The sequence below is a fragment of the Ovis aries genome, chromosome 2 (assembly GCF_016772045.2).
Source record: "Ovis aries strain OAR_USU_Benz2616 breed Rambouillet chromosome 2, ARS-UI_Ramb_v3.0, whole genome shotgun sequence".
In the NCBI taxonomy this organism is placed as follows: Eukaryota; Metazoa; Chordata; class Mammalia; order Artiodactyla; family Bovidae; genus Ovis; species Ovis aries.
This window is the reverse complement of record NC_056055.1, coordinates 74,955,380-74,974,388: the sequence shown is the minus strand read 5'-3', so window position 1 is coordinate 74,974,388 and position 19,009 is coordinate 74,955,380. Positions and strand designations below refer to the sequence as shown.

At 36.7% G+C, this 19,009-nt stretch overlaps 1 protein-coding gene across 7 annotated transcripts in view; it reads right to left on the bottom strand.

Moving 5' to 3' along the window:
* The window catches only part of KDM4C (lysine demethylase 4C), a 398,538-nt gene that overhangs the window by 141,320 nt on the left and 238,209 nt on the right, over positions 1-19,009 (bottom strand). For 6 of the 7 annotated variants that reach the window (XM_042243436.2, XM_004004373.6, XM_042243438.2 and 3 more), the window contains 3 exons: positions 14,584-14,765; positions 12,746-12,959; positions 10,706-10,782 (listed from right to left, as the gene is read on the bottom strand). In XM_042243436.2, coding sequence (XP_042099370.1) covers positions 10,706-10,782; positions 12,746-12,959; positions 14,584-14,765 — 473 coding nt within the window. Of the gene's footprint in view, positions 1-10,705; positions 10,783-12,745; positions 12,960-13,664; positions 14,163-14,583; positions 14,766-19,009 lie in introns of those variants that run through there. The other variant, XM_042243441.2, reaches the window with a different exon arrangement.

Genomic DNA, 19,009 nt, shown 5'->3' with positions numbered 1-19,009 from the left:
GCAAAAGGGAGAAGAATGAACAGGAGAGGGAAAAAAAAAAGATTGTTGACTTTTTTAGCCTATAAGCAGTCCCTAACAGAAAAGCCTCCACATCATAACTATGCTGTCAAGAAAATTGATATCCTCCAACGTGCTGTTCTGTTTGGTTAAAGTAAAATAATTATTACCACTCTGGCCTTTGTGAGCCAAGGTTTAAGTTTGCAGCTGTTCAGAATAATCTGCCTCCCTTGGAGGCAGAAGGTGATTCTGAACTCAAACGTGTTAGCTCGAATGTGAGAGTATGGTCTGGCAGGCAGCTTCCAGAGACACCTCACTAGAGAGGAGCAATGGCACAAGCAGACACTTGGCTACACAGAGCCATGGTCTCTAACAAGAACACAGTCTTCCTTTTCTTGCTTTTTCACTGTTTTTACTATGCGTGAGGATCAAAGACAGCCTCTCACCACGTGGTCTTGACAGGAGTCCATGAAATGAAAAAATAAAAAAAGCATAAAACACATCACAGGATGCAGGAGTGTTGCCATGACCTCTCAAGGACATAAGCCAATAAGATCTAAAAATCAGTGGCTCCAATCTACAAAGCTACCTCAGAGCTCTTTGTTAAAGAAAAATGTCAACTCGGTTGTCAGTTGGGAAAATAGATCCAGGAGATCATTCAACTCTGGAAAATGTCCTCCAGGAAGAAACTAGAGTTGATATGAAACAGTAAGGGCACTTCTCTGATCAACTGCCCAATAACACTAATTATTCCATACTAAGTATATGACCAAATAAATACACTATTAGTGTTGACTTCATTTTCAAAGTAAACAAACTGAAATCATTCAAATACATGGTTCAAAATTAGGTCAGTTATTCAGCCTTCTTTCCACTCTAAAAACAAGCAACTGAGGAAAAACAAAAATGATTCTGGGCCTGGGAATCTAGAGGCATGAGTACCGCCGTGAGTCTGGGCTTTCTTACCATATAGAATGGAGAGCCTGGGCAAAGGACTCACTCTCTCAAACCACTGACTTAGTATCTGTAAAATGAGACTTCTGAGATAGATGGAGAAACGTGCAGTCTCTGTCAGCATTAAATTTTTTTGGAAGCTAGGAAAACTGAAAGCTAGTATCCTTGCTACTTAGAGTAGATTATATTTAAATCAACAACTATTCTGAATTTGTAAGTCAAAAATGTTTAAATGGAAGGTTTTTTTTTAAATGCAAGACATCTAAGAGCCAAATGATGGACAATTCTAACATCTATTATCAGTACCACCATTTTTTCTTTTTTTTGGCAGTGCTGTGTGGCATGTGGGATGTGGGATCTTAGTTCCCCAACCAGGGATTGAACCCATGCTCCCTGCATTGGGAGCATGGAGTCAATCACTGGAAAGCCAGGTCAAGTTCCTGTAACACTAATCTTATCTAAGGAGTTGGACAGAAGAAATAATGGTTGTATTATGGAATATGGTAATTCTCAACTACATACATTTTCTTTAATGATCACTACCCTAAGAGAACTCCCGTATCAGAGAGAGAGAAGAGAAAGTACTGCCTTCAGATTTAACAGAGGGACTTCATGGGTCTCAAAGATAACTTACCAACTTTCTAAGAAGTTAATCGTTTTTACCTGAGCCTTAGCAGTTGAGATTTAAGACTACAGTATTTTCCAAGACTAAGAGTTCAGATAAACAAATACTTTTGAACAAGTGAAAAAGACTTTTTTTAGTTCACAAGCTTTAGCAACATTATGGGGGTGGGTGGTTTAAGACCACTACCTCAGGTACTTCCAGATTTTAATTTTGTGATGATGACTCACGAAGAGAAAACATTTCACTTTCTTTCAAAAGCCAAAACAATAGCTATGTCTAAGCCTTGGGGGGCATGAATGGCAACCATTACTCAATCTATAGATGCCACTTATTTACAATCAAGCAATAAGAATAAATAAACAGACACTAAAATGTTTTTAATCACTGCAATTGCATATTCCACTCTTTGTAAGAGGAAAGAAAATGCTAACACCAAATGATCATCAAGGTACAGTTTGCTTATATCTTTTAGTCCATTAAAAAAACAAATAAGCAAAATAAAGTGAACAGATGTGTGACCAAGGTGAAAACTTTATTTCATATTTACTTTTTGATTTCTTAAAACTATTTTGAAGAAAAAAAAGCAGAATGCTATCTATGCTGCTTATAATATATAATGCAACTTTGTTATTGTACAGAGAATAAATGCTCTTAAATAAATAATAAATGTGTGACAAGAATACACAGAAATACTGTACAAGAAGGTCTTAATGACCCGGATAACCACAATGGTGTGATCACTCACCTACAGCCAGAAATCCTGGAAGGTGAAGTCAAGTGAGCCTTAGGAAGCATGGCCACAAACAAAGCTAGTGAGGGTGGTGGAATCCCAGACGAGCTATTTCAAATGCTAAAAATGATGCTGCTAAAGTGCTGCACTCAATGTGCCAGCAAATTTGGAAACTCAGCAGTGACCATATCATTGGAAAAGGTCAGTTTTCATTCCAATCCCAAGAAGGGCAAGGCCAAAGAATGTTCAATCTGCCATACAGTAGAGGTCATTTCACATGTTAGCAAGGTAATGCTCAAAATCCTTCAAGCTAGGCTTCAACAGGACATGAACCAAGAACTTCCAGATGTACAAGCTTGATTTAGAAAAGTCAGAGGAACCAGAGATCAAATTGCCAACACCCACTGGATCACAGAAAAAGTAAAGGAATTTTAGAAAAACATCTACCTCTGCTTCACTGACTACAATAAAGATTTTTATTGTGCGGATTACAATAATCTATGGAAAATTCTTAAACAGATAGGTATAACAGACTACGTTACCTGTCTCCTGAGAAATCTGTATACAGATCAAGAGGCAATAGTTAGAACCAGACATGGAACAAAAGACTGGTTCAAAACTGGGAAAGGAGTACGTCAAGGCTATACATTGTCACCTGCTTATTTAATTTATATGCAGAGTACATCAAGCAAAATTCTGGGCTGGGTGAAGCACAAGCTGGAGTCAAGATTGTATGACAAAGGTCCATATAGTCAAAGCTATGGTTTTTCCACTGGTCACGTATGGAGGTAAGAGTTAGACCATAAAGAAGACTGAGCACCGAAGAACTGATGCTTTTGAACTGTGGTTGTGGAAAGGACTCTTGAGAGTCCCTTGGACAGCAAGGAGATCAAATCAGTCCATCCTAAAGGAGATCAGTCCTGAATATTCATTGGAAGGACTGATGCTGAAGCTGAAGTTCCAGTACCTTAGCCACCTGATGCAAAGAGCCAACTCACTGGAAAAGACCCTGATGCTGGGAAAAGATTGAGGGCAGGAGGAGAAGGAGGTGACAGAGGATGAGATGGTTGGATGACATCACCAACTCAAGGGACATGAGTCTGAGCAAACTCCAGGAGACACTGAAGGACAGGGAAGCCCAGAGTACATCCTGGATAGGGAAGCCCTAATTACATGGGGTGGCAAAGAGTTGGACATGACTAAATGACTAAACAACAACAGCAACCTGGTTTACTATTTCATTCTACAGAATTTTTTTTACATGTTTTTTTTAACTTTTTCATTTCAAAATCTTACCTTTTCATAGCATGGCAATATCTACTCAAGAATATAATATGCAACTGTGCATTCTGCTGTATTACATTCAAATAAAAATATTTAAACAAATTCTTCTAAATTAAGAGTAAAGGGATATATTGAAATAAAAAGAAATCCAGAAGATACTACATAATGCATATAAAATCCAAATAGTAGAGCCTGAAGTAGGCAAGTTGATTCCTCCAGTTCCATTCTTCTTTCTCAAGATTGCTTTGGCTATTCGAGGTTTTTGTATTTCCATACAAATCTTGAAATAGCCAAAGCAATCTTGAGAAAGAAGAATGGAACTGGAAGAATCAACTTGCCTGACTTCAGGCTCTACTACAAAGCCACAGTCATCAAGACAGTATGGTACTGGCACAAAGACAGAAGTATAGATCAATGGAACAAAATAGAAAGCCCAGAGATAAATCCACACACATATGGACACCTTATCTTTGACAAAGGAGGCAAGAATATACAATGGAGGAAAGACAATCTCTTTAACAAGTGGTGCTGGGAAAACTGGTCAACCACTTGTAAAAGAATGAAACTAGATCACTTTCTAACACCACACACAAAAATAAACTCAAAATGGATTAAAGATCTAAATGTAAGACCAGAAACTATAAAACTCCTAGAGGAGAACATAGGCAAAACACTCTCCAACATAAATCACAGCAGGATCCTCTATGATTCACCCCCCAGAATTCTGGAAATAAAAACAAAAATAAACAAATGGGATCTAATTACAATTAAAAGCTTCTGCACAAAAAAGGAAAATATAAGCAAGGTGAAAAGACAGCCTTCTGAATGGGAGAAAATAATAGCAAATGAAGCAACTGACAAACAACTAATCTCAAAAATATACAAGCAACTCCTGTAACTCAATTCCAGAAAAACAAACGACCCAATCAAAAAATGGGCCAAAGAACTAAATAGACATTTCTCCAAAGAAGACATACAGATGGCTAACAAACACATGAAAAGATGCTCAGCATCACTCATTACTAGAGAAATGCAAATCAAAACCACATGAGGTACCACTTCACACCAGTCAGAATGTCTGCGATCCAAAAGTCAGCAAGCAATAAATGCTGGAGAGGGTGTGGAGAAAAGGGAACCCTCCTACACTGTTGGTGGGAATGCAAACTAGTACAGCCACTATGGAGAAGAGTGTGGAGATTCCTTAAAAAACTGCAAATAGAACTGCCTTATGACCCAGCAATCCCACTGCTGGGCATACACACCGAGGAAAACAGAATTGAAAGAGACACAGGTACCCCAATGTTCATCGCAGCACTGTTTATAATAGCCAGGACATGGAAGCAACCTAGGTGTCCATCAGCAGATGAATGGACAAGAAAGCTGTGGTACATATACACAACGGAGTATTACTCAGCCATTAAATAGAATACATTTGAATCAGTTCTAATGAGGTGGATGAAACTGGAGCTGATTATACAGAGTGAAGTAAGCCAGAAAGAAAAACACCAGTACAGTATACTAACACATATATATGGAATTTAGAAAGATGGCAATGATGACCCTGTATGCGAGACAGCAAAAGAGACATAGATGTGTAGAGAGGACTTTTGGACTCTGAGGGAAAGGGAGAGGGTGGGATGATTTGGGAGAATGGCATTGAAACATGTATACTATCATGTAAGAAACGAATTGTCAGTCTATGTCGGACGCAGGATACAGGATACTTGGGGCTGGTGCACGGGGATGACCCAGAGAGATGTTACGGGGAGGGAGGTGGGAGGGGGTTCATATTTGGGAATGCATGTACACCTGTGGTGTATTCATGTCAATGTATGGCAAAACCAATACAGTAAAGTAAAATAAAGTAAAAATAAAAATTTAATTTAAAAAAATCCAAATAAAACTACAGTAAGGCCTTGAAGTCACTTTTTTTTTAAAATTAAAGTTTCCTTGAGCATATAAAAATTACACTGATCCAGCCAATAATTACCAATGTCACTTCAACTCCTGTACTTTTCTGTAACTCATCACCTTTGACCAGATTAAGAAGTACAGAAATAAATTTAGATTTCATGAAGGTGCCCAATTCTTAAGGAAAACTAATTAAAGCAAAATGGAAATACAAAACAACACAGAATCAAAGGATTTCAGGGTCAGAAGAGGCCTTAGATAGTCGTCTCTAATCGAACCTTCTCATTACATTGCTTTTAAATCTTCCTCTAATTAAGATTTTAGATTTCAGGTATGTGAGTTACTATGCCTACCCTGCCTTGCCCTGCAAGAATTATATAAGGTAATTTAAAAAGTTCCCTAGTAAGACATAGCACAAAAGACACTGGAAGTTTTCACTGACATTGAAAAACAATAGCACCGGCTTAAAGCTACCATGGACAGAAGATTGACAACTCATGATTTGTCAAAGTCATAAACCTGAGCATGACACAACTTTCCACGATATGAATTACCAATCTTCCCACGCAATTTCCATTCCCATTCACACCACTAAAACAAAACCTCATGTTCCTCCTACCTCAAAAGAAACATCCAAATTTCCTGAAGAGAAACAACCACCAAAGAACTCTACTATCCCTAAAGTTTAACCTCTTAACCTGCTTTTATTTTGTTTTTAGAATTCAATAATATAAATCCTTTATAAGATAGCATAGGAAATCCTTCTGTGGTTATTAGCATACTACCTTTTAATACTCTACAGAATATTAAGCACATGAATTATTACTGTTTAGGTTAAAAGCATTCAAGTTATCAGTTCAATCCATACATTTAACTAACATCCTCCTTCATAATTAGAAGTGAAGCTCTAACACAGAGTTCAGGTATTTCACAGAAATACTCAGAATTAAAAATAATTTTTCCAAGTAGGAATAAAAAAGAAAATGGTGGGGGAAAAAAACTTGAAAGAAAGCAATACATATTCAGCATTTTTACAGTGTCAATACTGTATTATGTTTTTAATTAGCAGTAACTTAGTAATTATAAAATGGAAACTGATGAACAGATTAGACATAAACTCTAGTGATTTAGGTCAAAAGTAAATAGATACAAATTAAGACTCAAAATAACTAGAAACACATTCCAGAATCACAGTGTTGACATTCAACACCTAAAAACAGAACTTGGTAATGTTCAGAATATGCTCTAAAGTGCTACTATAATGAAGGAGTACAAACGCCTCCAAAATGAATCACATAGTCACAAAAGAGCTGGAGACAAAACAGAGCTGAAAATAAAGCATTCTAATAAAGCTGGGTTATAAGCTTAACATTTAGTACATAAATGCAACATTTAGTACATAAATGCAGGTACAGCTCTCATACAGGTCTATTTATCTGAGCAGTACTGAAACAAGACAAACAGGCACAGAGCAATGATATTTAATTAGAACTATGAGAGCTATAACCTTATGTCACAAAAGACAGGTAGTTGGGGAATTTCTTAACTGTTTCATTTCGTTTCACTTGAATTTGGGCATAGAGCCAGGATTCTAGAATCCAAGTTAGGGTGTAATTCAAAATTTGTAAGTCATCTCTTTCTTTACTATACAGTTAAGGCTGCAATATAGCCTTTTGTTGATCATTTTAATTGATATAAGTGGATAAAGTAAAGAAAAAAAAAAGCAAAAGCAGATACACTGAGGACTAAACCAAGACTTCTGGAAATGATGAGAATGCTGAAGGTCACAGAAATGATCCAACAGTACACCAGGTATTAGGAGTATTATAGAGAAATGAGACAAAGTTCTGGCCTTCAGTTACTGAAAAGCTAACAGGGCAGTTTGGCCCACATGACTTCCACTCCTTAGAACTGGTAAATAAAAAGACAGCTGGTCTGTGACCACCAATTCCAGCACATCTGCAACTACCAAGCCCAACTACCTGTTAATGTATGACTTCAGTTAATTAGCTAGTTAATTAATTTATTTATGGCCTGGATTTGTTGAAATAAACCTTATGATGCCTTTACTTCAAAAATGTAAATAATTGATACTTACTTATATGATATAGTTACTATTACAGTTTCCCTCTTTTTCTCCTGTTTCATTGAAATATAATTGACTTATTGTATAAGTTGAAGTTGTACAATGTGATAACATGATATATCTCTATATTGAGAAATCATCACCATAATAAGGTTAGTTAACACATCCATCACCTCACATTAAATACCTTTGTGTGTGTGCATGTGGTGAGAACATTTAAGATCTACTTTCTTGGCCACTTTCAAGTATCTAATAAAGCACTGTTAACTACAGTCATCATGCTGTACATTACACCATCAGAATGTACTTGTAATTGAAGTATATACTCTTTGACACTTTCACTCATTTCCCTCATTCCCCCAGCCCATGGCAACTACCAATCTATGCTCTGTACCTATGAGTTCAGGTTTGTATTTCTGTTGTTGTTGCCTTTTTTTTTTTATTCCACATGTAAATGAAAGCATTCATTATTTGTCTTTTTCTGACTTATTCCACGTAGCATAACACCCTCCAGTTTCACCCAAGTTGTAACAAAACAAGAGAATTTCCTCCTTTTTTTAATGGCTGAATAATAATCACTGTACATATGTGTGCATGTGTGAATGTGTTTGTGTGTGTGTGTAGAGACACTTTTTTTAATCCATTTGTCCATCCATAGGTGCTCTTTTTAGTCTTTAATTTTTATTTTTTGATCTTTAAAAAATAGAACTACAGCATACGATTCTCACACACACCTTATGAAAATAAATATAAGGTGTTTCAGGTACCCTCTTCTTACCTGTAAGATTTTCAAAGCAATAATCATTAAAGGAAATATAATTAACTGAAACAATCACATTTGTTGTATAAACATATATCTCAAGCAAAGTACGCTACTGGAACCTTTTGTATTCACGATGAACAAGCCTTACTTTCACAAACTATGTTTAAAACAGAAAATCCCAGGAAATACTTAGTAATCAGAGTCAGTGAACTAAAAGCCAGCATTGAAATATCATTTGACTTCAGCCACACTGTTAGATTTCCATTAGGTTCTTTTAGAGCTTCCATCCAAAAGGAGATCCAGTGCTCCTCTGGAACCTAAAACTGACAGTATGAGATTGATTCCTAAGAAGACAAGTCTAAGTGTACTTCCCAAATGCAACCACTCCAGCCACAAAATCCAAAGAATCATACTTAAGTGCTTAGTAAAATATAAATATTGCAACACTCAATGCTATACTAAATAAGGGTGTTAAAGCCAAACTATTATCAGTTACTTCTCTGCAATGCTTAAAATGAAATTCAATTATTTCTCAAGAGAAAAATTTAGAAATAGAGCTTTCATGGACAAAGTCCACTCAGAATGGATAAACTGGAAAAAAAAAAAATTGGCCCACTGTGAATTTAGATCATTTCCAATTAGAGCTAAGAAATTATGTATGTCTGAAAAAAATCAATGCAAAGTTGTATTCAAGAGCTCCTGTCTTTATCGCAAATTAAGAGAGATTTACATGGTGTCAATATTAAAATACAAAAGGCACACTGTATTTTCTCAGGGTGCAGAGAGGTTAAGATTAATAGAAATATGCTTTAAATCAGTTGCATAGAGTGATTAACCTACGTATTTCCTTCTGAAGACATGCTAAAGGAAAACAACATAATTGATAAGAAGCAGCCTTGGAATCAGAGTGGCTGACTGAGGCCTAGCCCTGGCACTGCCATGCAAAGGACAGTGGTAACTTGGGGTAACAGGACTGCTTGGTGTGTGAGCATGGGAGCCAAGCAGTAACTGCAGATGGAACAGAGAATTCTTCATGCCTTGGTGCAATGAATTAGAGTAGCTCTAAATTCTAAACCTACACTTCAGGGTGAAAGAGGAGACATCATCAATAAAACTGACTCTACAAGACTTTGCTTTGGCTCATATAATAGGAATAGAACCAGCATGGTAAACAAGAGCTGAATATATATATTACAGCAGGACTTCCTGGCTGTTTTAAAGATGCTGTGCAGTTACACAGTTTTTGTTAACGTGATGATCAACCAAATGGAAGTATCAAAATGTTATCTGGGCCCACTAATGGAAAGAATTCTTAAGCTGGAGATATTACCTCTAATATTACATAGATCAGATTATTTGGACTATAAAGGTGGTCCATATTTTTCCTTGCTTTCCCCTCACTATCCAAAGTGAATGCCAGCAATAAAATCATACAGAAAGTCATTCTTATAGATGCCTTTAATTTATAGTTACCATATGTCTATTTCCACACTGAGAGCTAAACATATATAATCATGACATAAATTTTCATCATGCAGAGCATGGTCCTTACATTGCGCCTCAGGGTTTTAACTTTGACTGCAAGGAAATTTAACCTATTGTCATTAGAGATCATTAAGGAATAAAGCAAAGGCTACTATTATAATCAAAATGAAGCTGAGCATCTATTCTGAGATCAAAAATGAGGGACACAGTCTTGAGGTCTGACCGGTCTCCACTTTCAGCAACGTTCTGATAGCTCTTGAAAGAGAATTTTTAAGAAAACTTACGGCAACACATAATCAAACTGTAAAATGAGTAAACTGGTAGATCAATGGAATGGAGTGCAACACTTGGGTATAAGCTAAAGCTTCTATAGTATCTTCAAGGAAAACAGTTTAGGTGAAGAGAAATCTGTGTTTCCCAAATGGGGAATAATTTGTTCTAGTTTCTGTCTCAAGTTCACAGCAATGCTTAGCACAGAACACTTTAAAATTTGCTAAAGTATGAAAGTATAAATGAATAAACAGGGAAAAGCTCATGCTAGTGGAATAGCTGTGAATGAGCATGGTTTCCTCAGAGGTCCCTAGAGATTCCCATCTTCACTGTCACTCAGAATACTTATTTTCTAGAACTGCTGGGAAAGAATGTGAAGCAGTATTTTGGACATGCTCTAAAAAGCTGCTAGTCTCTGTAGGTTCCTGAGCAGAGGGTGATGTCTAGAAATGTATTTAACATTTCCACAGTAGATACAGAGATACTCAGTAGGATGATTTGGAAAGAGAAGAAACAGGGAAGGGTGAAACTGCACACAAAAGTACATGTATCACTAGATTTAAACGGACCCACAATGGATGGAATGAATAAGCCACTTACTGCTGTCCATGCATTTCTTTTGCACCGGGCACATAGCCATCCATCACAGATCTCATGAGAAGGGATTCCATAACAACCTACAAAATAATAGTATGGATTCATTAATTAAGCCTTTTGTATTTTGAGAATATGACACATTTTAGCCACTGAATAAATCAAATCAGAGCAACAACCTACCATACCATTTTTGATTCTCACTGCTTATAACAAAACATAAACAAGGCTGGCTCAGAGACACTTTTGGTTCTCACACCTTATACCTAACAGGGTATCACTGCCAGGAAGCATGAGAGTGGGCATCTTAACAGTTACCAGTGCTCACACTAGTTATCATAAAGAATATTAATGATAATACTTGAATGGGCAATAATAAAATCTCTAAACTTTCAGGTCTAGTCCTTTACTCACATTAAACATATTTCAAAATAAGCTGCAATTCATGAAGCAAAGTTTGGAGAAGTTTTAAAATGGTACAGTAAATAAACTTTAACAAAATATTTCTGAACATAAAATTATATGCATAAAATTAATGTAATTTAAAACTACACTTCAAAAATTACATTTAATTAGCTTTCATTTCAGTGATACAAACAAAGGATACACAATTCATGGTTGGTGATGAAGAGATATGTTCAATTTTACTTGTCTATTCAGTACATGCCTGACTCAACAATTTAAAGAGATGGCTGATGATGTAAATACATGATATATGTAGCAATTATATGGCTCGAACAAACATGTGTTACTCTGGCTTCCTGAAAAAAGAGGGCTTTGAAAGATTTAAATGAGTAGAATTTAAAGAATTAATTTTTAATATAAAATTTCTATAAAATTTGTCTTGCGAAGGGAAAATAACAGAAATGTAATTACCCAAAGAAAAGCCTATAATAGTTAACCAAGATCATAAAATGTTTAGTTCAAGCACATGTTCATAAAATATTATGGCTAAGTTGCACAGTTAGTGCATTCTGTAGTCAAGATTAAATCCTAACTTGTTTGTAAAATGATGCTGTGCCTCTCATATACATATAACCGTGTAGAGTGAGAGAGAGAGAGAGAGTGTGTGTGTGTGTGTGTGTGTGTGTGTGTGTGTGTGTGTGTGTGCACGTGTACTGAGTGTCTTACAGATTGAGGAAGTAAATAAGAAGTTTTATATAATTATATTTCAAACACATGTTCAAATCCCTTGGGGAAGCTGAAAGTATCTAATAAATAAATGCTTGATAGCCAGGCAATTTCAACCTTAATATAAGACTGGTATTACTGTGGGATAAATACAGAATGTAATACATCTATTGTAAACCATTCATACCACATTGACAGACTCACACTATACCTAAGAATGTTAATAAAACATGTGACTTGGTAAGAGCTTGAATATTAAAATGCTTTAAAATACAATTGCAATGTATAACTGATTCATTTTACACATTTTAGAGGGTTTAGATGACACAGTAATCTATAAAAATGTATTTGCCATTAACACAATTATGTAAAAATAGCAAATTGAGACAGGTATAGAGCCTAACCATCTCAGTCCTGGGGGAAAACAACTCGAAGGACTGTTTTCCCCAAAAGGCAATGAAGATCTCCCTACTCTTACAAAGAATAAAATTTTAACTCAGGAATTAAATTTAACAACAATTCCCCAAATCACCTAAAGAATATTCGTTCTTTTTAAAACATACAAAGGAAAATAGTGATGAATCAACATAAGAATCAACCTTATAAAATTAAGGTTTTATAAACTATATCTTAAGTAAAATTCAAGCATGTGAAAGGAGTCCCATGATGACTCCACATGGGGACCCCAAAGAAACAAACCATCAGACCTGTTCTCCACTGATACCACATAAAATACAAGAAAGGACGAATATACCTTTCATACTTTCATTAGAAGAAATATGAGGAAGAATGACCTAATCATTAATTATGCCAACAGTTCACTGTGATAGATTTCACAGGCTGCAGAGGGGTGAGAAATAAAGACTACGTGAAGCACTAAAAAGCCAGTGATGAATGACTGATAGACTCATTTACTTGCATGAACCCGTACGCGGCACTTTGCACAGGAAATCAGGAGGCTTGTTCCATCCTCTTCCAGGAAGGCGTTAGGAGGAGAATATTCTATATTTTCTTCACTATAAATAAAGCACATCTCTGGAATGAGGGGCTTAGTCTTTCCTCCTGAAGTCACCACTTCATCTAATTTTGTCTCCCATCTAGAATCATTTTCTTCATTGCTGCTATCTGGCTGAAAAACACAGTATTTGCAAATGAGCACAAAATACAGACAAGAGCTGGAATCACTTGCTTTGGACAGATCCACAAACAGCTATTTCATTTACTAATTTTCCACTTCTGTATTGTTTCTTCTTGTCCTTGTCCTCCAACTATCAGCTCTGCTCCCCAGGTTCCCATCCAGAAGTCAAGCTGAAGGAACAAGCAGAGATTCTATACGCCCACTGTTATAGAAAGGGATGAGCTACCAAAATTATGTTCTTACAGACAAAGCTGATGAGAAGCAATGATCCTTCCAATGAACTTTTTTTGCTTCTTTATTTGCACTAGATTAATAGATCTGGTTTCATTTACTGAAGAATCTTACCTGGTTACACCTGAAGGAGAATCTTCAAAGACCTCAGTTTTAATTTGTATGACAGTATTTAAAGAGTTTTTGAAGGTTTTTGTCTCATCAAAAAGTTTTAAAACAGCAAGACAGAAAGATCTAGCAAATGACATTAGATAACAAGGCATAATATGCAAACAAAATTGTCATCTCTCATCAAAATATAAGATATCCATTGTTTATTTGAATATAATTAATGAACTATCTTATCCCCAGAAACCTTATGTTAATAAATTTCCCCAAAACTTGTAATTTCAGTTGGGATTTTTTAATCATTAGGGAAATATGCAGGCAGATTATGATACAGAAATAAGAATCAAAACAAAGGTAAATTTTTCAAGAAAACATAGAAATTTAATGATAAATAGGAAATAAAAATAAAGTTAATCACTCCCTAAAGTCACATTCAGATGAATGAATGAACTACTTCCTCTATTCACAAAGTTCTGAGAATGTGGCACATTACACATTTTTATGCTCTGAAATGTCTGAACAGATTTACTTCATGTAGAACTTTAAGAACAATGTGATCTTGAATACAATATTTCTGATTCTATTAGTGAAAATATAACCCAGAACACAATATTCACATCAATGCACTTTATAATATTGTATCTTAAAACAGACCTAGTAGTTCTACCCTTACCAGATTCCTAAAGATCATTTTGTTTGTGTTAGTGCTGAACAATGTTGGCCCTCTGTGATCTAAGATGCTTTTGGCATAAAATATATGACATGACATCTGAAAATAATTCCATGAATAGCTGGCTGATGGGATAAACTGGACAATTTGGTTTGCATTGAGTCCTGCTGTGTCTTTTGCATGTTCTACATGGAAAGAAGAAGAGAGATATTTCAAATGTGAGCCCAGAGCTGACATATGATTGAGAGTAATATTTTCAAACATAAAGCAGAGACTAGGTCTAAGTTCGCTCTTTGCAAGCTTCTACTATTTTGAAGCTTTAAGGTCTGTGTTTCTTGGTGAAGTGGGTAGAAGGAAGGTTGGAATTAACGGTTGACTGAAATAAATTAAGACATTAAAAAGTGATAAAGCACTGTTAAAGAAAAATCTCTCAAGTGGCAGGCAGGAATTCTGTTTGCTGCTCTATGATGGTCATTAGCTACAGAAAAACTAATGTTTTCTTCACCATGTGCATACTAACTGTACAATGATTCACCTGTGTTTTTAAAGCCACACAGAGTGTTATAGTGAAAGGAAACGTGGGCAGGGGCCCCTCCCACCAGCTACCTTGTAGTAGGGCATGAGCAGGGCACAAATGGCACAGTATGGCTCCATTCTGCCCATGGCTGTGTTATACTCTTGCTCGGCCACAAAGTTTGGGGACTTCGTCTGCCAAAGGTGAACCAGAGGCTTTGCCCAAGACTCAGTTTCTTCCACTTCTTCCTCAATCGATGGAACTTCAGGCAACTCTGAAGAGAAAGGGCATGAAAACACAGTGAGCAGGGTCAGTTCAGTTTGGTTCAGTCACTCAGTCGTGTCTGACTCTTTTGCAACCCCATGAACCACAGCACAACAGGCCTCCCTGTCCATCACCAACTCCTGGAGTCTACCCAAACCCATGTCCATTGAGTTGGTGATGCCATCCAACCATCTCATCCTCTGTCATCCCCTTCTCCTCCTGCCCTCAATTTTCCCCAGCATCAGGGTCTTTTCCAATGACTCAGCTCTTCACATCAGGTGGCCAATGTACTGGCGTTTCAGCTTCAACATCAGTCCTTCCAATGAACACCCAGGACTGATCTCCTTTAGGATAGACTAGTTGGATCTCCTTGCAGTCTAAGGGACTTTCAAGAGTCTTCTCCAACACCACAGTTCAAAAGCATCAATTCTTCAGCGCTCAGCTTTCCTTATAGTCCAACTCTCACATGCATACGTGACTACTGTAAAAACCACAGCATTGACTAGACAGACTTTGTTGACAAACTAATGTCTCTGCTTTTTAATATGCTGTCTAGGTTGGTCATAACTTTGCTTCCAAGGAGTAAGCGTCTTTTAATTTCATGGCTGCAATCACCATCTGCAGTGATTTTGGAGCCCAAAAAAATAAAGTCTGACACTGTTTCTACTGTTTCCCCATCTATTTCCCATGAATGGGACTGGATGCCATGATCTTAGTTTTCTGAGTGTTGAGCTTTAAGTCAATTTTTTCACTCTCCTCTTTCACTTTCATCAAGAGGCTCTTTAGTTCTTCTTCACTTTCTGCCATAAGGGTGGTATCATCTGCATATTTGAGGTTATTGATATTTCTCCCAGCTATCTTGATTCCAGCTTGTGTTTCTTCCAGTCCAGCGTTTCTCATGATGTACTCTGCATTTAAGTTAAATAAGCAGGGTGACAATATACAGCCTTGATGTACTCCTTTTCATATTTGGAACCACTCTGTTGTTCCGTGTGCAGTTCTAACTGTTGCTTCCTTACCTGCATACAGGTTTCTCAAGAGGCAGGTCAGGTAGTCTGGTATTCCCATCTCCTTCATAATTTTCTATAGTTTCTTGTGATCCACACAGTTAAAATCTTTGGCATAGTCAATAAAACAGAAATAGATCTTTTTCTGGAACTCGCTGGCTTTTTCAATGATTCAGCGGATGTTGGCAATTTGACTTGTGAAGTCAAGTGTGCCTTAGGAAGCATCACTACGAACAAAGCTAGTGGAGGTGATGGAATTCCAGTTGAGCTATTTCAAATCCTAAAAGATGATGCTGTTAAAGTGCTACATTCAATATGTCAGCAAATTTGGAAAACTCAGCAGTGGCCACAGGACTGGAAAAGGTCAGTTTTCATTCCAGCCCCAAAGAAAAGCAATGCCAAAGAATGCTCACACTACCGCACAATTGCACTCATCACACACGCTAGTAAACTAATGCTCAAAATTCTCCAAACCAGGCTTCAGCAATGAACTGTGAGCAGGGTACTCAAGGAAAAACAATTACCGTGATCATAAAAGATGCACACATTCCAAGTACCTGTGATATTAATGTTGGAGTGGAAACCAGAAACGAAATTGGCATCATCCTCATCATCGAGCACTACCTCTGATTTGGAGCCAGACAAACCAACCCACTTTCCACACCTTCCCTATCCTCACCCCTCCTCTCAACTCCATGACTTCTTGTTTCTCGTGCTACCCCGATACCTCCCAGGGTAAGAGTTTTAATATGTGCAAGAATATCTTTCAGCTAGCACAGGAATTCACTACCTACTATCTGCATTACCTATATTTTTAGTTCCCTGGCCTAATACAGCAGATGATTTAATTTAAAATTATTAATTTTATTTCATTAATTAACTTTTATTCAAAATTCATGACAAATACCATTTATAGACTGGCTATTATGTGCCAAGCAATATAGTATCATTACATGGATATAAAAGATAATACCTAAGCCAAATCTCATTTGTTCAATATGACTCCCCAGAGGGTCAAATCTCTTTAAGTATATGTATCTGTTAACATGAAAGGGGCAGAGATCCATTCCACAAAAATGTCATTTTACAAAATTTTATAGAAGGCCAGAAAAATACAAAAAGATATAATAGGCTATGAGAAAAAAATTCCTCATGCTTATAGCAGAGGACAGTGTATCAAAACAATGGCAGCAACCACAGCTACATCCAGTTCTTAATGTTCACAGCTGTGACACACTCTAAACTTCCTCTCCAGTAGCTGTCTCAGTGCTACTAATAAATACTGTAAAGCAATGTCTTCAAGTCCCAGAAGGGGTATACCCATGATCTAAAGAGCTCCTGCCCTTGCCCTGGTGACTTACCTGTGTTAAAAAAAAAAAAGTTTGCTGAAGTGGAAAAGTAGGAAGGGTTAAATGAGACTAAAAATAACTCTAAAAATATCAAATGTCAACTGAAAAAAAAGGGAACAATCTTGTTCCTGTTTCTGTGATGGTGGTGATGGTATTATCCTTATTATTACTATTATATACAATAGAAATGTTTAACATTCAGTCAGGGACAATGTTTGAAACAAAACAAAAGCTAAGAACCTTTGTCTACATTTGAAATAAAAGTAATCTGATGCTAAATGTTTCCACCTCTGTTTCCTTATAATATATAACAGCAGACTTATTGTGAAGAGTAAACTTTGACAAATCAAAGATGTGAGTAAAAGTTAACTAGGAACTTGAAATAACATTGCATTTAATGACTAATATACACTAAATGTGAGAGCTAAACAAACAAGCAGAATCCTTGGGCTTGAATAACTTGGATTCCACTTATTGGTTCACAATAAATTTATCACATCACTTGTTTCATTATAAAAGACCAAAACTAACAAGATGAATGATGCTCTTATGCATTCAGTTGGACTTGGTTGATGTGATGAGTTCTCAAAATAGTTTTAGGGATGAAGAAAATACTATTTAATTCCTAAAAGCCTTGGGAAAATGAACAAGAAGTAGGAGAAAAGAACAATTCTCAACAGTGGAGCCAGAGAACAGGAGTGTGTGCGCCACTGTCTCTGGCAAGACTTGACCTAGGACAGCCTGACACATCTTGAGCTTGTCCTCAAACCTCAAACTGACCCAGTGGAAGACCCTGCTCCACAGCTGTCCATCTCCCAAATGAGGCCATACTCTGGCCCAGAGAGCATCTGTCTTCTGTTTGGATGCTCTCTGGGCCAGAGTATGCAGGGAACACCATGACTATAGAATCCTGTGAATTAAAAGCTGCCTGGCAATGACACTATGCAGCCCCCAATACAGGAACTGTCAGTTCAGAGACTTCGTTTCTGTTTGATTGTTTGTTTGTTTAAGGACACGCCATGAGGCTTGTGGGATCTTAGTTCATTGACCAGGGATTGGACCCAAGGACCCAGGAACCCAGCAGTGAAAGTGCCAAGTCCTAACCACCGGACCACGAGGGAACTCCTCAGAGACCTAACTTGAAACTGAAACTCTGATTCATAAGGGCTGTGGCTTTCTGTAAAGTAGATTCTCATGGTGATCACGGCTTTCTCACCTACTTCAGGTTTTTATTTTTTCTTTTTAATACTGAAATGAAATAGAGAAAGTAAAATTTCTTTTTAAGCTCAAAAAGTATTAAAATTCTTTATAAACTTTACAATGATATATAACACATATATTATATATAATCTACCCAATCATCTTATTTTTCATATGATCTGTTTGTCAACTCTATCCTGCAATATTTTATGAGGGGGTAAAAAAGAGACTACACTTAATCATAAGTACATGATGATGACTATACAAATTTTAACTTAGTTTTAAAAGTCAAACACATTGGCATATTCTTGAAGGTAAGTATTTTATCTTCCTGAAATTACCTCATCAAATTATTCATCCCTCTTCTATCTCCAAGCATTCTCGCCTACCTTTGAACCAAGGCATTGTTCAAACATAGACTAACCTTGATTCTTGCCTTTCCCAGACTCATGATATTGATAAATATTCTGGGGAGGAAAGTCTTAAATATTCTGGGGGTAAAAGTACCTTCAGGATATTTAAATACTCTCATCATCACACAATTCCAAATGAAACTCTTCCCTTTCAGTCTCTAAACACCGCTCCTATTTCTGGTCTCTTTTTAGTGCACCTTCATCCACTTGCTTTTTAAAAAAGATACTTCTTATCTTTCAATATACACAAGTGGGAGAATGTTTCTTCCATTGTAGTTTTTAAAT